The sequence below is a fragment of the Peromyscus leucopus genome, chromosome 19, assembly GCF_004664715.2.
Source record: "Peromyscus leucopus breed LL Stock chromosome 19, UCI_PerLeu_2.1, whole genome shotgun sequence".
Taxonomy (NCBI): Eukaryota; Metazoa; Chordata; class Mammalia; order Rodentia; family Cricetidae; genus Peromyscus; species Peromyscus leucopus.
In genome coordinates this window covers 78,077,928-78,101,439 of record NC_051079.1, presented here as the reverse complement: position 1 = coordinate 78,101,439, position 23,512 = coordinate 78,077,928, and the positions used below count along the sequence as shown (strand labels likewise).

Genomic DNA, 23,512 nt, shown 5'->3' with positions numbered 1-23,512 from the left:
AAAAAGAAAAAAAAGAAAGAAAAAAAAAATCAGATCCTACCCAGTAGCAATAACAGTGTTCTTTGCTCTTATTCGGTGTATGGACCCATCCTCTATGCACAGTGCAATGACACCACGGCATTCCCCACTTTCCATCAAAAGATCCAAGGCAAAATACTCCACAAAATAGCTGGTGTCATATCGTAGAGACTGTAAGAAAAAGAGCCCATATTTCAAACTGTGTAAGATTAAGATTGAACCAACAATACTCAAAATGTGAATAGTTAAACCATGAAAACAGTTTGAAGGACTTGATCTAGTCCTGTTAACAAATGGAAGGAAGTTTAAAGAATACTAGGGTTTGTAATGAAGCTTATATTAGCATCAGTACTGATAGCAATACAAGCACAAAAAGCCACCCTATGTTTTATCAGTACATTCACAACAAAAAATGCAGAGAATAGAATGTAACAGGCTCTGGGTTACTCATATTTTAGTAACACCACTCTTATTTCTACAAAATCTTAGGTGGCACTCTAGGCTCTCTGGTGGCTCCATTTAATACTGAACACTCTCAAGAATTTGGTACCCTCAATGAGGCCCAAGGATCACAGAGTTATGACCCAGAAAAGCTGCTAGCTACATGTGGCTATTTGATTAATAAAATATAAACATCCAGCTCCTCCACATCTGTACCTGCAGTGGCCACATGGGGCTGATAGTAAGCAGTGCAGGTAAGCCCATTTCCATGTACATCGGGGAGTCAGCCCTGGACAATGCTACCAAGGGTGGATTTGAGCTTAGGCAAATGGTCAAAACCACCACAAAACCACCACAAAATCACCATACACTGTTACATTTTTTTTCAGTGTACTCAGCCTAAAGGCAGCTACTAGTTCTAATATTCTCATGTTAACCACTTGTCACTACTTTCTGTTGATTTTCTGGATATGCCAAAGTAGGCAGACTATCTAGCATACTGGTTCTCAATCTTCCTTATGCTGCAACCCTTTAATACAGTTCCTCATGTTATGGTGACCCCAAACATAAGAGTTATTTTTGTTGCTACTTCATAACTATAATTTTGTTACTGTTATGAATCATAATGTAAATATGTGTTTTCCAATGGTCTTTTGTGGGTCATGACCCACAGGTTGAGAACCACTGATCTAGTGACTCCTGTCCCTCAAGACTTCATCCAGTTTAACAGTGAAGTATTAAAACATACCAGTTAGTTCAGGAACTGAGAGATGATAAAAGCACATTAAAATACTTCCTCTCTTCTTGACATGTGATGGTTCACAAATGCAAGATGGTTAGCAATGACTACCAATTCAAGTTTCCAAAACAGACACAAGGAATAACATACTGTTTTAAAAACAGCTTTTCATAATACCTATTCAATACTTCAGATTAATATTTACTTAGGACACCTTACTATTTGTGTTAGCTTTTTGTCAATTTGGCACAGGCTAGAATATTTAAAAAGGGAACCTCAACTGAGAAAATGTTCCCATCAGACTGGGCTAGAGGCAAGCCTGTGGGTTTTTTTTCTTTACTAATATAAAGGAGCCCAGCCCACTGTGTGTGGTGCCATGCCTGTGTAAGTGGTCCAGGAGTGTATAAAAAGTAGGCTGGGCAAACCATAGGGAAAAAGCCATTCATTAGGCAGTGTTCCTCCAAGGGTTCCCCAGAAGTCCCTGTCTCAAGTTCTTGCCCTGACATCCCTTCCTAATGGACTAAAACTATAAAGTGAAATAAACCCTTTCCTCCCGTAAATTGCTTTTGGTTATGCTCTTTGTCACAGCAATCAAAGCAGAACATTGTTTATTGTCTTGGTTTTTGTTTTTGTTTTAAGTGATTGCCTCCTGTCCTATAAAATTCTCACTGTCAATCCTAACCCTAACCACCTATGTGTTCCATTCCTTTACCCCCAAGTCAGCCTCACCCTTCCATACAAGGTGTGCAAGAGTGAGTGGCCTGTTCGATCAGCCACACAGCAGCACCGATGAGCCTGCCCGCCTTTCCCAAACTTGAGGCTCTGTCCACCAAATGCACGCTGATAAATCTTTCCATCTTCAGTTCTGCTAAATGGCATGCCATAATTCTCTAGCTGTGAAACACAAAACAAGCAAAGATATGTTACCTTAAACAGGTCAAAATATTCATGATTAATTTGCACCAAACCAGAAATCTAAAACTTCCATACTAGCATAGTCTATGAAAACACTAACCAATCAGGGGGAAAAAAAAATCTTGTTAAATGAACTGAATAGTTACAGGAAAAACTTCCTTATTACCAGTGATGGGACCCTAGAGCTCAATTGTGCTAGGCATGAACTCTCCAACAGCCATATTCCCAGCCCCTTCTTTTATTTTTACATTGGTTCTTTTTTACTACAAGCAGAATACATGCACAATGACCCAAGAGTTTCCGTTCAGTTACCTCGACCACAGAGGCAGGGGCTTGCTCTGTCATGTAATGGATGGCATCCTGATCCCCCAGCCAGTCAGATCCTTTCACGGTGTCGTAGAAATGCCACCTCCAGTTGTCCTCTTCCATGTTCCCCAGAGCAGCATTGATGCCTCCCTGGAAATACCATGCGAATTGTTTACATGCTTTAACTGTGAGCCTGCAACTGCCTCTGCAGCTCATCTCCTCACTGAGATCTGATTCAGAGAAAGTCAACTTCTTATGTGGTGACTCTTCATGAGGGTTAAGGAATAATAAGACAGGCCCCAAGTCATGAAACTTCTTTTGACTACATGGACTAGACAGGTGGCTTAATTTATATCTGTGATGGGGATGTTGCTTGATCTCAATGCCTGTAAAGACTGGAAAAAGTCCTTATACCTTATCTATTGCTTATCTAACTGACAGATACAGGTACTCAACAAGTCTGTCTAGAAATTTTATGATAAAATGCTCTCAATGGCACTTGTATGTGAATTAAAATACTCCCTATCAAGTAATGTGCTTCTCAATCAGTTAAGATAATCCTGAACTCTGATTTCTTTAGCTGTTATGTGAGTATCACTCTATCTTATCCCTTAGAATCACAAAATATGGTAGCACTGGGACAAATCTTTTTCCTTCTTCTTTCACCTTATATTTCTTTTTTTGGAAACAGAATTTTACTGTGTAACCCTTACTAGCTTGGAATTTTCTTTGTAGATCAGGCTGGCCTTGAACTCAGAGCTGTGCCTGCCTGTTTCTGCCTCCTTTGGTGCTGAGATTAAAGGTATGTGCCACTACACACAGCTTCCAATTTATATTTCAATTCATCCTTTTTAGATAATCTTCTTTTCACAAGGGAAGGCACCCTAGTAATGACTTGATGGTTTCTCAATGGTTCATGTATTGGAGGGGCACACAATCTACAGTGTAATGGTATTAAAAGATGGTGGAACCTTTGAGTATATGTTAGGCTTTGGGAAATTTGTACCCTTGAGAGGAATTAAAGTAGTTTTTACTGAACTTTAGATAGTTCCTATATGTGTTTCCTGCAAAAAAAAAAAGGTAAGACTAACCCCTCCCATTTTTGGTTTCTTGTCTGGTCACATGACTTCTTCCTCTCGTAAGAACTCATCATAATGCAATCTACCATGTTATGTTGTAGGCAAGGGAGCCCTCACTGAAGACCAAATGCATAGGGCTACCCAATTTTTGGACTTAAAAATTTCTTTTTTTTGTTTAATATGGTACCAAATATTGGACACTGTTTTATAGGAAGGGGAAATAAATACACATATCTTACTTCCTTCTCTTCTTCCCAGTTGTTGTTCATTAAGTTTTGAGCCAGCTGACCTAAGCTGAATTCCTTCCCTTCTCACTACTGCTGTGCCTTGGTATTCCCAGTTATGGTATTTTTCAGTTTGGAGGAGTCACAGGAAGAACTAAAAACTTTGTGGTAACTGAATAAAGGTTACAGTTACATTCTTTTCTTTTTTATCCAACACCTCCAGTTGTAAAGCCAAGATGATCCTGATAACAAACTTTAAGTTACATATTTGTAGCAATATATAACAACTACTTTAAAAAAAAAAAAGTATAACCGATAGTAGTCATCACTTTACTGCTACCTGAAAACCAAGGCCATGATACTCACATAACAGCTAAACAAATGCTGGTCCTCTGAGAACTCTCAAATCTTTTGAAATCTCCAGAACTCTACCCCTAGCTAATTCTCCTTAATAACCAGTAGCCAAACTTCTCCTTTCTCCTATTCTGTTACTACTACACTACCTTAACATGACACTACAACTTCTGTTCAGGTCTCCTGTTCCTTCTGGATCATGATTTCTCTCAATGTGTTTTAATTCTTGAGCTTACAAACCACCTATTCAACTCAGTGCACAGAACATGCACTAGAGGCTGTGTTAGCAACAACAGAGATGAAGGTGGCTTTTCCTGTAAGCCATCTAACTTTGCTGTTGGCTTAGAAAAAAACCACTCCAGATACTAGGAAAGACAGTCAAACATGAATTTGCTAACCATATAAAGATTAGTGTTACTTAGTGATCCTAGAATAAAAATTACTGTAAATTTTTCTCAACTTGAAAGTATCAAAGGCCAATATTTTTCTATTCCTCACATCCATACCATCAAAGCTCAATGTAATACACATTTAGCAAGGTACTATAGTGTGGATTCTGAAGGTCCCCCAAAAGGCTCATGTGCTAAAGGAGTGATGGTGCTTGGTAGATGGGAGAACTTTTAGGAGGCAGGGCCTAATGAAAAGAATTTAAGCCACTGGGCATGCCCATGAAGGGGATATACCACCCTGCCTTCTCCTCACTTCTTACTTCCTGGCTGCCTTGAGATGAGGCAAGCAGCATCTTCTGCCACATGCCCCTTCAGTGATATAATGTGCTGCCACAGACCCAAAAAAGCACAGCCAAATGATCATGGCTAAAATCTCTGAAACTATAAATCAAAATAAGTCTCTCTTCCTTTTAAGCTTATATTTCAGGTATTTGTCTCAGTAAAAAAAAAAAAAAAAAAAAAAAAAAAAAAAAAAAAAAAGCTGACTAAGCTTAAGATCTGGCCTGTGCAAACATATTTGATACCAGGAAGAACTGTGGAGCAAAGAGAAGTCAGGAGAGCTAGAAAAGACCCACATGTGAGAATAACAATGAGGTGCCAACCCAGAATGGTCCTGAGGAAGAGATTACAAGCAGTAAAGTGAGAATGAATGATAGATTAGATGACACCAACTGTGGCTGGAGCTTGATGAGAAGGCAAGAATTTACCTTATAGGAGGAGTGGTGCTGTGCAAGATCTGTAGGCACTGAAAGAGGGCTTTTTTCTTACCTGTGCTGCAACAGTATGTGATCGGGTAGGAAAGAGCTTTGTAAGGCAGGCAGTATTAAACCCTGCCTCAGAAAGGCCAAATGCAGCTCGCAAGCCTGCCCCTCCAGCGCCTACCACCACAGCATCAAATTCATGATCCACAACTGGGTATTGAGTAGAAATCTGAAAAGGAAATTCAGCTATTCATTACATATTCAACTTCATAAAATATTAAGACTATAATTACAAAATAATCAAAGGAAAAAACAGCTGCTATACACAGAGAGCCTCAATCCTGTTCTGGGATGAGTATGTATTCTTGGTGTTGAAGTGTGTTAGGAACAATGGACCAAGGTCTGTTCCCACCACCCTAACAAAATTATTATTATTTTTTTTTTTTTGAGACATTGTACTGGGTGGTTTTGTCTGTCAACTTGACACAAGCTAGAGTGATCAGAAGAAAGAGCCTCAGCTGAGGAAATGCCTTGAGATCCAGCTGTAAGTAAGGCATTTTCTCAATTAGTGATTAATGGGGGAGGGTAAGTGGTGCCATCTCTGGGCTGGTGATCCTGGGTTCTATAAAAAGGTGGCCAGAGCAAGCCAGGGGAAGCAAGTCAGTAAGCAGCTCCCTTCCATAGCCTCTGCATCAGCTCCTGCTTCCAGGATCCTGTTCTGTTTTTTTGTTTGTTTTGTTTTTCGAGACAGGGTTTCTCTGTGTAGCTTTGGAACCTGTCCTGGAACTTACTCTGTAACCCAGGCTGGCCTCGAACTCACAGAGATCCACCTGCCTCTGCCTCCCAAGTACTGGGATTAAAGACATGCACCACCACCGCCTGGCAAAAGTGACAAAGGAGCTACCACAATCTTTTTTTTTTTTTTTGGGGGGGGGGGGTTCGAGACAGGGTTTCTCTGTGTGGCTTTGCGCCTTTCCTGGAACTCGCTTTGTAGACCAGGCTGGCCTCAAACTCACAGCCTGTCCTGTTTTGAGTTCCTGTCCTGACTTCCTTCAGTGATGAACAGCAATGCTGGAGTGTAAGCCTAATAAACCCTTTCCTCCCCAACTTGCTCTTTGGTCATGATGTTTCGTCGCAGCAAAGAAACCCTAACTAAGACAGACATCTTGCTCAGGCTGGCTCAAAATTCACCATCTTCCTGCCTCTGCTCCCCAATGCCTAGCTTTAAAAACAAAACAAACAAACAAACAAACCCAGAGAGATTTTGAGAGCACTTAAATTATTAAGATTCCCATCTTTCTATTCTGCTACCAAAGCAAGGAAGTATAAAAGCAGAAGAAAACATCAATACAATGAGCTCTAATTATACCTTTTTCCTCAATGTTTTTACTCCTGTTCACAACCATATCCATTTATCTATAGGAAACTAACCACACACAGATAATGTTTCTCCACCTGTGATGGACAAGTCTTTCTTGAAAACAATGTTGTTTCTGTTTAAATCAACACATTTCAGTTTTCCTGGGGGCAGACCACAACTATATTTCAGGCCTATATTTAGGGGCAGGTTCTGTGTGGGTAGATTTATCACTGAAAAATTGTCAAGAATATTCTGTAACTCCTGCTAGCTCATATGATAAGAACTTGTAAACAATGTTCAGGTTTTTTAAGACAGAAAGCAGAACAGGCTAAATACAAAGGAACTTCAACTTCAGTTAGCTATACAGTCTTATTTTGTGCAGGCATTCCACTGTCCATCACAGCATATACAGTTCGTTTGTATTTTCTTATATTTTTACTTTACCTGCATTTAGAGTTTAGTTTAGATAAAGATTTGCCAGCAAAAATGTCAGTATCTATCTTTGTAAGTATTTTTGCAAGTATTGCATTACACACATTTGCTCATGCAATCAATACCCAAGAAAACCTTTTTTAAAATATGTGCAATATTCAAATATATTTAAATGATTATAGATTATTATCATTCAAAGCAAAGAAAAGTTGTTTACAACCTGGACATAATGGCACACCTTTAATCCTAACAGAGTCAGGTAGATCTCTGTGAATTCAAGGCCAGCTTGCTCTACATAGTGAGTTCCAGGACAGCCAGAGCTACATAGTAAGACCCTGTCTTGAAAAAACAAAAACGAAAGAGAAAAGTTGTTTACAATTGAGCAATGAACTTACCGCATCTGAAACTTTGGCAGATGCCTTCTTACTCTCACCAACAGTGAAGTGAAAGCTGCAGGTCTGTGTTTGGAATGTTGCTGGCCGCTGCAGAGATATAAATGGTGTTAGGGTCTTGAAGGAATAAAAACAGAGGGGAATGAATTAAAATTTTCTTTCTAAATTGCTAAACTTCCTATGTACCCAGTTGCTCTCATTCTTCTAAAAGTTTACCTGGAATCCTGAAAGACAGACCTAGGGGGCAAGGACTTGGGTCTCGTCCCCTCTACTCTGACTTGGCATTCTAGGAAAAGCCTTTTCCAAAATAGCCTGTTTTTTAACAGATGCTACTACTGACACTTGCTTTGCACCATATTAATCTATGTAACTCAACGAAGAATGGCAAAGAAACCTGTGTTGCTATATTTTGCAAATAGTGAAGTATTTTTACTGGTTCCATCTTAACCCTTTACATACTGACTCTCTGAATGTCCTTCAAGAATTTTGGCTCTAAAAAAATGAACTAGATGGTGTACTGGGAGACTTATACTCTAGAACAGACTACTGCTTATTGAAACAAGGTAAGTTTTAAGCTTAAGAATGAATCAATTATTTCTTTACCCTATATACCAAGACTTTAGCCACACCCCCTCTCATGGGTCAGGCCTGTTCTCCCTGACTGGCTGTCCCTGGCCTTCTCTGAAAACCTCTATTAACTCCCCAATATTAAGATATACATATACTCAGAAAACATAGTGCCAGTGAAATCAGTCCACTGTGAATCCAGTCAGCCATTAAGGGAATACATTTTCCATTCTACTTGCTCTATTTTAATAGATCAAAATATAGTGAAGAGACTTGGACATATCCTAAGGAACAGTTCTAGGTGGTTACGTACACTTAGCAATTAAAAAGGGGAGCTCACAAATGATCTTAAGAATTCCATGTTTTTGAAGAGACATTATTATGTGACATGAAAAAAATCTGTAAGACAAGTAAGGGTGGAGCAGAGAAAAATCTGGCAACATAAAATGAGTAACTTCTTTGTAAGTTGGAGGGCCTCAAGTCATGGTAGGTCCTAACATTTACACTTATTTACTTAGTTTTTGATACAGGGTCTTACTGTGTAGCCTGGCTGGCCTTGAACTCAGAGATCCACCTGCTTCTGTCTCAAGAATGCTGATATTAAAGGAATGCACTACTAGGGAAGACACAGTTTTTTAACCTTTTTTTTTAAAAAATTATTTCATAGTTGGTTAAGAGGTGGGGTGTGTGTGTGTGTGTGTGTGTGTGTATGTGTGTGTGTGTGTGTGTACACAAAAACCAGAGGAAGATGCTGTGCCTTTCTTGATCACTCTCTACTTTCTGTCTACCATGGGTTCTAGGGATCAAACTTTAGGTCATCAGACTTGTGCAGCAAGCACCTTTATCCAAAGAACCATCTTGCTGGGTTTCCACCTTATTTTTTGAGACAGTCTCAATTAACCTGAAGCTCACAATTTCAGCGAGGCTGGCCAGCCAGTGAACTCCCAAGATACACTTGTCTCCATGTCCCAGAACAGGAGTTACAAACACAACTGGCTATGTCTGGTTTTTATGTGGATAATGAAGATTAGAACTCAGGTCCTCTTGCTTTCACAGCAAGTGTTCTTATTCACTGAGACATTTTCTAATTTGGAAACGTGAACATGAATGAGGAAATTTACCTACACTGTAACAAAAAGTCCACTTATACCTTGTCCAGTAGGACAGATGTTCTCATGAAGTAAGTTGGAGAAGCAATTATCCCCAAGAAGCAAAGTACCTCAATAAGCTAAGTGTCTAATCAGTTGAAGATTACATATCATCTTCTGAACAACCCTTGCAATTATAAAATCACCCAATGAAGACCTAGCAATAGCTGGTACTAGGAGGGGACGTAAAAAGTGAATTGAAGTCTCTCTTATCATTCAGAAAACATAGAAATGGAGGTAAATACTAGTGCAAAATGACACAATTTAGAAATTGTTTCCATTACTAAACAGAAGTTTATTCCTTTTTATTTATAAATCTCTCCCCCCCCCCCGAGCAGGGTTTCTCTGTGTAGTTCTGATGCCTGTCCTAGATCTCACCCTATAGACCAGGCTGGCCTTGAACTCACAGAGATCTGCCTGGATCTGCCTCCTGAGTGCTGGGATTAAAGGTGTGTGCTACCAGCTTAAGTCTTTTTAAATCTCAATGATTAAAAAAAATAATAATAACCATGTGAGATTATTTTCATTAAGAATTTTAGCTTTTAAGGTTAGTCAGATGACTCAGTGGGGCAAAGATGCTTCTTGTTGAGTCTGAGGACCTAAGCTTGATTCCCCAGGATCCACACTGTAGGAGAGAAGCCATACCTCCAAGTTGTCTGCTGACTTCTATACACTGTGTGTGAACGCACACAAATAAATGTAGTAAGATTTTAAACTTTCATTATTTTTTAAGTAGAGATGCTTAAAATACAGTTCGTAGGGATAGGTATCCCTGACTTAGATGATTACAGTTCAAACTTTCAGAGGTTGTCCCACAAAATTTGCTGCGGGCTGCAGGAATATCATAAGAACTCAGCTGGTTATGGCAAAGTCACTACCTGGAGGAATCAGGGAATTCCTCCAGAGGAAGCCAAATCCCAAGGAGTTTTTGGTGTTACTTGGCTTGTTATATATATTAGCTGTATTCTGTTATGAAAATCATGTGTGCCTTCATAGATTTCCCAATTGACTTTTCCCTAAGAAAGGCTAACAGTGTGGACTGATCACTCTCTGGACATACACATTCCAGGTATTTGGAGAACAGCCTCAGGAAAGGCTTTCTCTGGAATCAGATATCTCCCTTGGCTACTTTCAAGGACAAACAGTAATAACAGTCCATATGCAAGTCTCCTGATTTAAGATAAATTCCCCAAGGAGACACCACCTAGGTCAGGTGGACGTAAGTAATAGCTTCACACAATTCAGCTCGGACCCTCCTTTCTTATAGCCTTACTAACTTTATAAACCTCTAACTCCTTACCTAACCACTTCTAGGAATATTTAGATAACCTTCTGTGCTGACAGCTATGCTCAGCCTGAACCCCAGATCAAGCCTCCCTGTAATTATCATTAGCAGCATCCGGCCAGGTCCATCCCCAGATGGAGGAAAGTACCTTATCAGAGATACCTCTGTACTCTCTAAGAACAGACTTAAGCATCCAGGCTACCTGTTTGAGAAGGCCTGGCGGATGTGCCAATTAAGCCTTACTTCCTCCTTTCCCAAACCTTACCTCTAGTTCCAGATCTCCCTTTAACTATCACCAGAGGCATCTAGCTGTACACAGGTTGCCTAGCGACTGAGCACACTTTCCCCCAACCTGCAGAAAAAACGGCAGATAGCTTGGACAGATAGGAGCCACAGGAAAAAAGAAGACAGTTTTATTTTCTCCCATTGACCTAGCAACTTATAGATTCTTAACACTTTCTACCAACCACGTTTAAGATTATAGTTGAGCACATAAGAGCCCTCTTCTTAGATATTACCTGAATTTAGCCTTTAGTTAATTCATTTCCCCATTGGTCACTTCCCTTTGGGGTTGCAAGTGATAATTAACGGTTACTGCCTCCCTGTGTGATTCTTATCACCCCTCCATTTGACCCTGGAAGCCTGGCTTTGCACTGCTAAGGGAATACTGCTTGTAAATGTATATATACCAGGACTTCCAGGGCACGAGGACAGAGAAGAGAGAAGAGAATGGAAGAACTAGATGGGTAAGAACCTGAGAGGAACAAACTGAGATGGGGAAGAAGTAGATTGAAGGGCTACAGGAGAGTACTAGAGGAATGAGATGGAAGATGAGGAAGAGCCAGATGAGAGAGAAGGAGATAGGAGAGGAAATGATATGGGAAGGAACAAGATGGATGAGAACCTAGAAGGGGCAGAACTAGATGAAGGAATTAAGATAGAACTTAGAGGGGATCGCAGACAAGTGTAGAGAGAAATCAGGCTAAAGATGACCTAAATATGAGAGCAGAATATAAGCTTATAACTGTCACAGAATAATAAAGTATATGGACTAAGGAGTTTCGTGTACATAGATTCATTTCTTTTCATCAAAGATTAATTATCAGCTGGTTGTAGATTCTTCCCGGACCCTGGGAGGGGACTATCGAGGGGCTGGACCCCCATAGTCCCCGATAAAAATTCTCACAAACACCACAGAAAAACTGAAGGCCAGTGGGAACTATGGACCTATATTGTGCACTTACTTTACTACCTAAAGATCTTTGAGGAAAATTCCTGAGAAACTCCAAATTGAGATTAAAATTCTGGTCATGAAAAAATACTAAGTCACAAGTCTACTAATGAGCCAGGAATAACAAACAAAATACAGAACTGAATGTCACTGGTTCTATGATGATTCTGAGAAGCCAAACAAAATGGCGTGATTATAGAGGCCTAACTAACTCATGTAATTCTACATATATCATTAAAACATTTAAAACAATTCATTTAAAGAAAAGATTTATTCTACCATAATGTTTCATATATTTTTCCTAAGAATTTAAAAAACTTTACAGAAGGGAGCTGTTCCTGTTTTTACTTTGCCTATGAGATGAACAATTTCAAATGTTTGTGAGTCATATCAGCCAACCAAAGGCAAAACAAATTTGATGAGCTGACAACTTGAAAGCATTTGTCAATACAGAATAGCTAATAGCTATTATCATTAATAGACAGAACAAAACAATTCTTTCTTCAGCATTTCTCAGTTGGTGGTCACAAATTTCTTTTTCTGCTAACCTGATTCTGTTCTTTTGTAAACTCAAATTCTTCATGAAAAAAAAAAAAACCAACTTTAAATGCCAACAAATATTCAGTTTGAGGGCAGAATTTCTATAGGAACAGCCATCCTCATGAAGACTTTTTTAAAACCATATTCTGAGAGGCCTCACTTGCGGGTCAATTCTGTTTTTTCTATCTTATTATCCTGTTTCCTAGTACTTAACCACAGAACAGTTAGGGAGAGCTATGGCAAAGAAGGTAAAATGCTCGCAGCTAACATGATTCAATTAGAATTTGGGGGACAAAAAAAAAAAAAAAGGCTTCCAATCAAGCCCCTATGAAAGGAAAGAGTTATGCAGCTTGATCTCACATGCTTAGTTTTATTCTCACTTTCAACTATAATTCTACTCTAGTCTGAATAAAAGTCATAGCCTAGGGTGAGGACATACTGATTGATGTAGGAGAAACTTGAAGTGGTAGAATTGATGTTATAAAGGATTTATTAATAGACTATTAATAGACTTGCTTAAGAGACATTAAGACACAAAATAGTATTTAGCTAAGGAAGTGCTGCCTTCAAAATACCCCAAAGATATGAGTATACTAGCCAGTCCTGTTACAGATAAGTAAAATTAAGGATTCTAGAATATAAATATTTCTTCACCAGGATTGACCAACCACTAGGCTCCATTCCCATAACAAAGTAGACAACCCAACTTACAACCATTAGGCCCATTTCTCTATCAGAGAACATTCCTCTAATAGGCAATTCTAGGAGGGAGTCCAGGGTGACAACCATCTTTAAGTAAGAAAAGCCTAATTCTACTGGCTAGACAAGATAGCAATAGGCAATAACTATTTGGAAAAGAACAATACAGTGTACTTAAAAATAATTCAGGCAATGTGGAATATCTTTGCTGTGTAAATCTCCCACCTGCATAAGTGGCCAGACTTACTAAGTCTCCTGTCTCTGTCTAAATTGGTCAAAATGGAAACTGGATCTGGGACCTGAAAGGGATTTAAGGATGTCAACATAGGTGGAATGCATAAACCTAAGGTGTATACAAGTTAGTAAAATCTTCTGTTCTTGACTGGCTCCTTTTTGGGCATTAGCCAGAGCTGGACTCAGACTATCATTAAAAAGCTTTCTCCATATTTTTTTCCTGAGTGTGTGGACTGAATCCTGGGGGTGGAGTGTATTCACATATTTCTGCTACAATTCTGTTATAATTACAGGTTATTAATCTGCTATTTCCTGTAAAAGGCTTCAGTGATCAGTACTTAAAACCCTCCTTGTAGTGTTTTAAGAACCCAAAGGATAAAGGTGGAGGTGGGAGTCTATGGCAGTAAATACAAATCACAGATATTATCAATATTTGAAAATGCCTTCTGGTCTTGCAAGGATAACTGCCAACTAACCCTTAAACATTTAAATGAACCTAATGTTTAATATCTATTTCAGAAAGGAGACAATTGCAGCCATAATTATAGGCATAATGCAAGTCGATACTGTTCAATGTCTTGAGGCTTTTATTTCGTAATTAAACTATTAAGTAGGTAGGTGGGCCAGTTCATTTAGTTTGCTTTAATAAAACCCTAGAAATCTGACACATACTATGTCATCGTTAAAGAGTACACTGAGACACAATCTGACGATCTGGGGAACCCAACTCCGTCCTTTGCAACTCAGGAGCACTCTGTGTCCCTATTCCACTCCAATGCAAAACAGTAGTCGCAAGACCGGATATACACGGTGCAGAAGTGTCACCCGATATTTAAAAACAGTGGCTGAGGCCACTACACAAAACATAAAAGCTTATCACTTTCAACGTCTTAGTGTCAACATCCAGGCTACCAACTGTTAATGGCAGACCTGAGGGACACAGGCCGTTCCCGCCCGTTGACCTTGGAGAACTCAGCTGGGCCAAGACAGGGAAGGCCGTACTCCACTCCCGCGACCGTGGGGTCGTGACCTTCGCCGGAAAGCTGTTGCTCTGGCCCACTGCACCTTCCCAGTCCCAGCCCAGCTGGGATGGGATGGCGGGATTAGGAGCACGCTCGGCTCTGGCGCACCCTGGTGCCCGCCATCCCGTGGCACTGACTCACCGCCCCAGCTAGCGCCAAGCGCCGCCCGCGAAGAAGCCGCGAAACTGCTCCAACGCCGGCCATGTCTCCGCAGTCCTGCACGCCTCAGCGACAGACTGCGCTTGCGCACCACGCCACGCCGGCGTCGGGCTTGGAAAATTCTGCGCCTGCGCACCACGCCTGCGCTCTGCAAACGCGGTGGTGGCAGTACCTCTGAGCTAAGGTCTCCTCTTCGCTGATGGGCTCTGCTCCAGCGGTAAGTGGGTACTAATGTCTTTAAAGTGCTTCTCGGGTGGTTCTTTGAGTTTGCCAAAACAGAGAGAGTCGGAGGATGCGGACAGATTGAAGTGGGATCCTAGGGGCAGCGACCTCAGCCCGGTAAGAGCCCATTTTGTTGGGCTCTGGGTCTCCTGGACTGGACCGGAGCTACCGCCCTGGACTTTTGGAGTTGGTAGAGATGATCCCTTGGTGGCTGGACCAGGGGAAGCGGCAGTGGGCAGCGCAGAAGACAGGATACTGGACCAGTAACAATATCCAAAGCTTTCTTCTTCGTTTTAGCTGCTGGGAAGTTCAGGTCCCGGCCTGTTGTCATCCTGATAGCTGCTTAGATCATGATACATTTTAAATCCCTGGTTGCTGGGTTCCTTTGCCCCGATGCAATAAGCCAGATCAAACCGAATTAATAAATCCAGATTTAATAAACAGGGCAATGCAAAGCAGAGCACTCCCGGGTGCCTCTCGGGAAGGCGGGGACAGAACAGGGGAGCACACGCGGTATCTCTATGGGCCAGGTCTTAAATAGCCTGTAGGCGTGGTCCAGGGCATCTCTGGGGAAGGAGCCGCCTATGGCCGGCTTTCTGAGAGGAGGGGTTTGAAATGGGAGAAGTGAGACCGGAACGTGGAATGGGGGTGCCTAGCTGGAAATCCCCAACATCTCAGCCTTTTAGGGTGTATATAGACGGCAGTAGGGCTTCCACCTAAACTGCTAGGACTAGCGTCCCTTCATGTAAACTTGCTCTGATTTGTCAGATTCAGACAGTATTTCTATTTTTCTAGTGAAATAGCTGAAGTTTTTGGTGGAATTAAATGGCATAAAAAGTAAACCAATAATTTACAGTAAATCGCAATTGTTTCTTGAATTTTCACTTAATATTAGATTAAGTTCTTCCTCTTGGTGCACAATCTTTATTAACATAATTTTGAATTATTTCATTAAGTTTACAATGAGTTGTTCCCATTTTATTTCTCCTTATTTGTTTTTTTAACTAATAAATAAGGAAATAGGGAATATATTTGTGCACAACACTTTATATTTTGAATTATTTCCTTGAGCCTTATAACCCGGATATGGCTGTTATTGGTGTAGAGGGAATAAATAAGACAGCTGACCTTTCAGGAGTTCTGCACTGGTAGGTTCAACCAATAACCAAACACATTTGGGAAAAATTGTGTCTGTTCTGAGTATGTACAGACATTTTTTTTTAACAAGGGGGAAATAAAGCATATCAACTGCTTAAGTGCTGTAATACCTTATTAAGTATTGATGATTTAGAGATAGTCTGAAGTATTGAGCAAATTATATTCAAATACACCATTTTATATGGGAGTCTTGGCTGTCTTCAAGTCTTGATGTCTGGTGGGGCTATGGCTATACTTACTAGGAAGTTTTTGAAATTTATGTGCTTTAAGTTAGTATATATCTTTCTAAATTAGGCATCTACCAAGCTTTTTAATTTTATGGTTTCTGTAAACCATTAAGTTCTGGGCCATATTTTATGGTCATATTTATTGCTCATCATACTTCATATCTTTACATGTTAAACAAGGTTTGTTAAAACATTATTTTTTTTTATTTTATCGTATTGAATTCCTTATTTCTTACACGCATCCTTGTTAACAGTTTTGTGATTATTACATTTGTGAGGGTACATATAAGCAAGCTGAATGTTCTTACGACTTTACATTATGAAAAAACCCATCTAGTATGGGTACTTTGTGATTTTATTCTTATTTATTTGAGACAGGGTCTCTGCTTCTTGAATGCTGGGGTTAAAGGCATGCATTACCATGCCTGGCTAGTATAGGCATTTTGTAAACTAGTAGAGTCATATTAATCTTGGTCTCCCACATAGCTTGGGAGTTATACCCTGAAGTGAAGTAAGGGATTTCTATAATCCTGATCATGACAAGCATGTAAGTAACTTTCCTTTGATTTTTGTCTGTAGAAAGCTGCTCATTCTTCAAAACTCAGCTCATATGAAGCAAATGTCTATTGTAGATTCACTTTTATTGAGTTGTCTATGTACAGCTGTGTTAGAGTTTTACAGAGACAATCAATAAGAGACATATACAGTAATGCTTTACTTAACAATGGAGACAGATTGAGAAATGTGTTGATAGGGGATTCCAACTATGTAAATGCCAGAGTGTACTTACCCAAGCTGAGCCTGCTATGATGACATAACTAGGCAATATAACATGGAACTACTATCATATGTGTGGTTCATGGTCAACCATAATTTTTTAGGGCTTATGATAGTATGTATAGAGTAAGTGAACATTTGATTTATTATAAGTACTCAGTACAAGCACTCAGATGCTTACCAGTCATACAGAAACACTTTTCAAGCACATCTAGAATTATGTTTAGCCAGTTAGCTAGGCATGCTGAGGTGCCTTCTCTCAGTCATATTGACACATAAGATTAATCATTACAACAACCATACATCTAAAAATGAAGGGAGAACTCATCACATTTTCCTTGTACTTTACTTGAGACATATCTCTCACACTACAGTGTGACTTCTTAAAATCACATAGAATGCAGTATTGTGTAGCACCTACAGCTGAAAAAAATACTTTCTTGACTAAAAAGTTTATATAAATGATATAATAACAGCTGTACTCTGTTCCTTTTATATAATTAATATCTTTTTTTATTTTCTTCAAGGTATAGCTCCATGAATAACTTAAACGACCCCCCAAATTGGAACATCCGGCCCAATTCTAGGGCTGATGGGGGCGATGGAAGCAAGTGGAATTATGCCCTGTTGGTGCCAATGCTGGGATTGGCAGCATTTCGTAAGTTACGATTTTTTTGACATCTCTGTTTCCTGATCCAAAATTATGCCAGGGGTAGGTTGCTGTAGGGGCTGGACACCCTAAAGATTGGCTTTAGGACTTGACCAATACAGTGTGCAGTTTTACCCTGTACAGCAACTCTGTGACAGTGTTAGTGTAGTTAGACTTTCTTGTCAGACTTTCTTTGGACTGCCAGCCCCCAAATAATGACAGAGACTTATTATTAATTATGAAAGCTTGGCCCTAGCTTAGGCTTGTTTCCAAATATCTCTTATAACTTAAATGGACCTGTTTCTGTTAATCTGTGTTTTGCCTTGTGGCTCTTTACTTCTCCTCCATTCTGTAGATCCAATGTGCTCCACATCTCACTGGTGAAATCCTTGCACCTAGATTTATACCTTGAGTTCCTCTCTCTGCCTAGAATTCCTGTCTAACCTCTCCTTCCTAGCTATTGGCCATTCAGCTTTTTATTAAACCAATCACAATGACACATCTTCACACAGTGTGAACAAATATCCCGAAACAGGTTAGCTTTTCTGATCCTCACTTTACCTATTCCTAGAAGGTAGCTTATCATGCCTCAGTACATTGTGAGGATTAAATAAGACAAAAGCATTTGGTGTGGGTTAAGTTTTAATAAACTAGCTTTCTGTCATTGCTTCACGGTTCTAAGGGGACTTCTTTGCCTTAGTTGCTCTCCTTGGGATGGACAGAAAAACTGACCTGAGAGAAAACCAGCTAGGATGTATGTTTAGTATTTTAAAAGTTAGCTATTTGAATGAGTTTGCCCATGAAAACTACTTTGCAGGCTAGAAATCCTCATGTTTAAATTGACTGAACACCATTGAGACTCTTACCAGTCATAGACTACAGTATGTATGGGCATATGTGTTTGTGTAAGTAGTGAAAGAAAATTTGAGAAAACCCTGGCTCTTAACTATGTCCCCACCTAAGATCCCTGGTATAGAAGAACTGGTTTACATTTCTTCATGTTTTGTGGTTCTGGTTGTCATCTAAGAATCTGAGAAACTGATGATTCAATAAATATAAAGCAAATACAGTGCCCTATGTATAGTGATCATTTTTATACAGTAGCTTTTTATGTGCCTGAATTTCTCAGTTCAGAAGTTTGGCATGGAGGAAGAGGAGGGATTTGGCTGGTGCCAGTCCAGACCTATTCAAGAGGGTGCTGTTTAAAGGCTTCTGCCTTTCATCCTCTTTCACTTAACTGTTCAACATAAAAGGCATCTATCACTGTGGTTCTGTGAGTGACTTGAAAGCCTTTAAATCACACTTATTATAAGTAGATTCTCATCCATTAATGGCATTAGTCACTTTGAGTGAGTGAGTTAGCTTTGAGAATGAGAGAGGCCCTTTCATTTTCCTTGTATTTTTCAGAATTGTTTGTAGCTTTAATACCAACTCATAACTCCCAAATTCTTGCTTTTCCTTTTTGGATGTTCAAGTTGATACTTTTTGTCCTGAGAAGGATTGAAGAATGTTTCTTTTTATGTTTCTGTATTAATTATCCTGGTTAAATAATGTATTCAGGGAGAACTTTTTTTTTTTTTTTTTTTTTTTTTTTTTTGTTACTTTAAATCGGAGTCTCACTATGCTGGCCTTAAATTCACAATCCTCATGCCTCAGCTTAGGTGTGCGCCAGGACAGCCTAAACTAGAGGTAATTTTTAACTTTGTATTCTTATAAGGATTCTCTAAAAATGCATTACTACATGCTTGAGAAGATGTATTGCAACTTGCAGATGTTAACTAGCCTTCATCATGATCTGGAAGTAACATCAGATGAATGAATGCTTTACTTGACTAACAACCACTGATGGATGAGAATCTACTTTTATTCTGATGATTTAAATTTCATGGCCAACCCTCCCTTCTTCTTTCTTCTTCCTTTCTTTTGTGGTTCTGATGATCAAACCCCAGGCTTTGTGTATGCTAGGCAAGAACACTACCATTGAATTTCATCCATAGCCTCAAATTTCATAATTTTTAATACAGTTCTTACCTTGAAGAGTACCTGTCACTCTTTGCCAGGCTTAGATCTCCTCATCTCTGTTTTGCCTTCTTAGTCCCTATTTCTCTGTTCATTCTCCCCTTCTTCCTTTGCCTCCTCCCTCCCCCACCTTCTCTTGAGTAGAAAAGAAACTGTCTTAGATCTAAAAAGTGAAGTGTCTGGTATACTGAACTTAATCACTTAGTACAACTCAGTTTAGTCAAAAGAGACAGTTTTGAGACCATTGTAGACCACATACAGTTGTAAAAAGTAACACAAAGAGATCAGCCTTTAATCATTTTCCCCTAGTGGTTACCTCATGCAGACTCATGTGGAACTCAGGATCTTATGGTTGGCACAGGCAAGATAACATCACATTATGAAGGAACACCTGTCATTTCATAACCACAGTTTTCTGTGAAACCTAGTAGCCACTCATCTAGGAACCAATTGATCTATAATATTATATAACTAGAAGTATGAAGTTATGTGACTGTCTTAAAGTCTTTGTCAGATAACACTAAAATATCTGATCTTCCTGGGCTTTGGTATGACTATTTTGCTTTGAAACCTGCACATTTTGGCAGGATGGCCTTGAGCCTGGAATCTTCCTCTCTCTCAGCCTCCCAAGTACCAGGATTACAAGTTCTTGCTACCAAGTCTAACCTAAGTTGAACTTTTCCACTTTATTTTTGTAAAGCATTATAGCAAACCCACCAGACTTAAACAGATGATAACTAGGTAAACCCAAGTGTGACTTCCAACAATATTTGAAGCCTACCAATATTTATTTTTTAAACATTGGCAATAAGTCATGAAGCACTGAGGCAGAGCACATAAATGATAGATTCAAAAACATACAAAACAGTGACAAATTTTTCCAGCCATGGAAGTTAGACACCAGAACACAGACATTGAATGTGCTGCTTTATGTACCTAGCACTGGTCTGACTTTAGGATAAGAACTTTGCCTATTTTGTTATCTGCAAAATTTCAATGGCTTGGTACTTTTGAATTCTTAAGCTCTTATTGAAATGCTATCATTACTGTTTATATATTTTCCCTAAGTAGTCATAGGATTTTAGTTATGTCTTTTCATGTGTCTTCCTCATCTCTTCCTCATGTCAGGTTGGATTTGGTCTAGGGAATCCCAAAAAGAAATAGAAAAAGCAAGAGAAGCATATCATCAGAGAACAACTGCTTTCCAACAGGATCTTGAAGCTAAATACCATGCTGTGATATCAGAACATCGGCGAGCTGTTGCTCAGCTATCTTTGGAACTGGAAAAGGAGCAAAATAGAACAACTAGTTTTCGAGAAGCCCTTATCTCTCAGGGGCGTAAGTTGGCAGAAGAAAGGAAGCTTCTTGAACAGGAACGAGCTCAGATAATGCAAGAAAAAAGCCAGCTGCAGCCTCTGAGAAGTGTGTATCTGAGGTGCCTGGAAGAAGAGGACAACTGGCAGAGGAGAGCCCAGCTTGTGCTGAAGGAGGTGGGAGAAGCTCTCGTGGAACGCCAGAATATCTACTGCAGCCTGATCCTTCCCCGTAGTACAAGGCTAGACCTGGAGAAGAACTTACTGGTGCGTTCGTCTGTTGATCCAGTGGCTGCTGACCTAGACATGGCAGCTGGCTTATCTGACATATTTAAGCATGATAAGCATTGTGGAGATGTCTGGAACACCAACAAGCGCCAAAATGGGAGACTCATGTGGGTGTATCTCAAATATTGGGAGCTACTTGTTGAACTTAAAAAGTTTAAGAAAGTAGAGAAAGTCATACTAGAAAAATAAGAGGGATTGGAGAAATGGCTCAGTGGATAAGAGCACTTACTGCTCTTCCAGGAGACCTGGGTTAATTCCAAGCACCCACATGGCAGCTCACAACTGTCTGTAACTCCAAGATCTGACACCCTCACACAGACATACATGCAGGTAAAACACCAATGCACATAAAATAAAAATAAATAAATGAATTGAAATAATAAGAACGAAATGAAATGTAAGACCAGATGGGGTCATTCACCATAGCAGTTTGAATTCTGGGTTCTCTGATATGTAATTTTCCTTTGCCACCACACGTGACCCAGTGCAGCTACCTTTGCGAGAACTCGTCTTTCCACCCTTTGAGCAGTGCAGTAGGATCTTAGCAGACAAGTTTTTTCTCTAATGCTCTGCAATTATTAGAGATTCAGTGTTTCTGAAGCATTTTTGAGCTGCTAATATTTAGCAGAACAAGTGCAACCTTTTATTTTAGTTCTAGGATAAAGAAAAAAATTTAAAACTCAAATATACTATTTTTACTCTAAGAAATGTTCCGTCAATTTTTTACCTCTCCTCCAATTACTGTTCTCCCTTCCCTGATTCCATCTTATTGGGTAATGATTCCATCCAGGTTATTGGGTAATGTAGTTATATTACCAAGATTTATCTTGTTTGGAACATTTTTTCACCCACAAAGGAAAAAACACCAAATTTTACTTATGCCCAGCTGGTGCCACAGTGTATACTTAGAATTGAGCTGTTCTTATATTCAATAAGCATGTTTATTAGCAATGATATGCAGTCAATAATATTTGTCATTTAAAAATAATAGTATCACTTTTTATTTGTGTGACTCTTTACTGTTCTTTTGAGACAGTATTGCTGCATAGTCCAGGTAAGCCTCATACATGCAATCCTCCTGCCTCAGGTCCCCAAGTGCTGGGATTACAAATGTGTATCACTATTCTTGGATTGATAATTTCACATGTATTGTCTCAGTTTTTAACGTTATTTTAAAAGTATTTATAACTTACTTACATACATCTTATATGAATTGATCCTTTGTACATAACTCATGTAATCCTTACTCTGGTTTTATGAGCTAAGTACTATTATTTATCTTGTAAATGGTAATTTCCCAAGATACCCAGGTTTTATGACTTGCCATGGTTTTCTAAAAGTATACCTGTGGTTGCCCTCAGGGCTTGGATTTGTTACAGTAAGAAAGATAAAATCAGCAGAGAAAAGGCATATAGATGAAGTGTAGAGGGAACCAGGTGGAGCCCCCAAGGGTCACACTGTGGAATCACAGAGAACATTTTTTTAGTTTAGGGGCAGCTGTGATGTATGACAGGTTCCCAGGAAAGATCACTGGTGACTATCAAGATTTGATGGGGTGAGGACTATTCATGTATCCTTTCTATCTGATATATATCAGTTCCATTCCCACAGGAAGGAAAAAGGGTAGATATCACTCATGCTCTACAAGCAGTTTAGGTGTGGTGAGCTACTCACTAGTTACCAGTGCTGGGAACTCCCAGCATCCAGGTTCCCAGACACAAGGCTGTTGTGTCTTGTGAGAGGATGCCTTACTTTCTGGAGGACAGGATCTGGAGCCATGATAGAGGGACAGTAATCTGCCTAGGTCATGGGTAGTATTTTGTGGAGTGGGTCTGAGCTGGGTGTTTGATTTCCAGAACTAGGAACCTATATGTGGTTATTTGTCAGTGGCCATGCAGGAAGTGAATAAAGTGGGTAGTTTGTGTTCAGATCCTATAGTCTACCCTGTGCATATCTTTCTGAATAGAAATATGACAAACATGCCAGGTGGTGATGGCGCACACCTTTAATCCCAGCACCTGGGAGGCAGAGGCAGGTCGACCTCTGTGAGTTCAAAGCCAGCCTGGTCTACAGAGTGAGTTCTAGTATAGGCTCTAAAGCTACGCAGAGAAACCCTATTTCCAAAAACAACAGAAATATGACAGACTTGAAAGTACTTATACAGAAAATGTTTCAGTTATGGGATGATTGAGGAGCACTGGTGCTCATGTTTTATTCTACATTAAGTTCTCAAAATCGTCTTGGCAGAATTGGCAGCAGGCTCCCTCAACTAAAGCCAGATGATTGCAGCTTCAGTTAAAGCTCTTCTCAATGGATACTTACCATGCCTTTCTTCTGTATTACCAGCACTATCTCTGAGAAGTTATTAGTTGTAGTACATCTAAAACAGTTTTCTCAGATTGTTTCCTAATGCATTAGATCCTTGAAGGAAGCCACATAGGATCGAGTATCTGTTACCACTGATCAGTCTTGTGATCTTGGACAGACCACTTCATGGCTTTCTCTAAGGTTTATCTTTTAAAATAAGGACACATTTTCCATGAGAATCACATCAACTGTTTGTG

The 23,512-nt window shown here is 39.7% G+C and overlaps 2 protein-coding genes across 2 annotated transcripts in view; one reads left to right on the top strand and one right to left on the bottom strand.

The window, feature by feature from the left end:
- Sdha (succinate dehydrogenase complex flavoprotein subunit A) overlaps positions 1-14,385 on the bottom strand; it is a 28,338-nt gene extending 13,953 nt beyond the window's left edge. Inside the window, exons 1-6 of the mRNA XM_028873635.1 lie at positions 14,278-14,385; positions 7,414-7,500; positions 5,294-5,455; positions 2,426-2,569; positions 1,928-2,092; positions 41-189 (exon numbers count right to left, since the gene is read on the bottom strand). Coding sequence (XP_028729468.1) covers positions 41-189; positions 1,928-2,092; positions 2,426-2,569; positions 5,294-5,455; positions 7,414-7,500; positions 14,278-14,340 — 770 coding nt within the window. The 5' untranslated portion in view covers positions 14,341-14,385. The remainder of the gene's footprint in view (positions 1-40; positions 190-1,927; positions 2,093-2,425; positions 2,570-5,293; positions 5,456-7,413; positions 7,501-14,277) is intronic.
- Positions 14,386-14,415: 30 nt separating this feature from the next.
- Positions 14,416-22,878, top strand: Ccdc127 (coiled-coil domain containing 127). Its single transcript, XM_028873636.2, has 3 exons — positions 14,416-14,512; positions 17,207-17,337; positions 20,476-22,878. Exons 2-3 carry the CDS (start codon positions 17,217-17,219, stop codon positions 21,135-21,137), a joined length of 783 nt encoding a protein of 260 aa, XP_028729469.1. The 5' UTR covers positions 14,416-14,512; positions 17,207-17,216; the 3' UTR covers positions 21,138-22,878.
- Positions 22,879-23,512: the final 634 nt, after the last annotated feature.

What these genes read in the sequence shown, in the direction of transcription:
- Ccdc127 (XM_028873636.2), top strand. Translation starts at nt 17,217, where the DNA reads ATGAATAACTTAAACGACCCCCCAAATTGGAACATCCGGCCCAATTCT. An exon ending in GCTGGGATTGGCAGCATTTC is followed by an intron (nt 17,338 to 20,475) that starts GTAAGTTACGAT and finishes TCCTCATGTCAG; the next exon opens with GTTGGATTTGGTCTAGGGAA.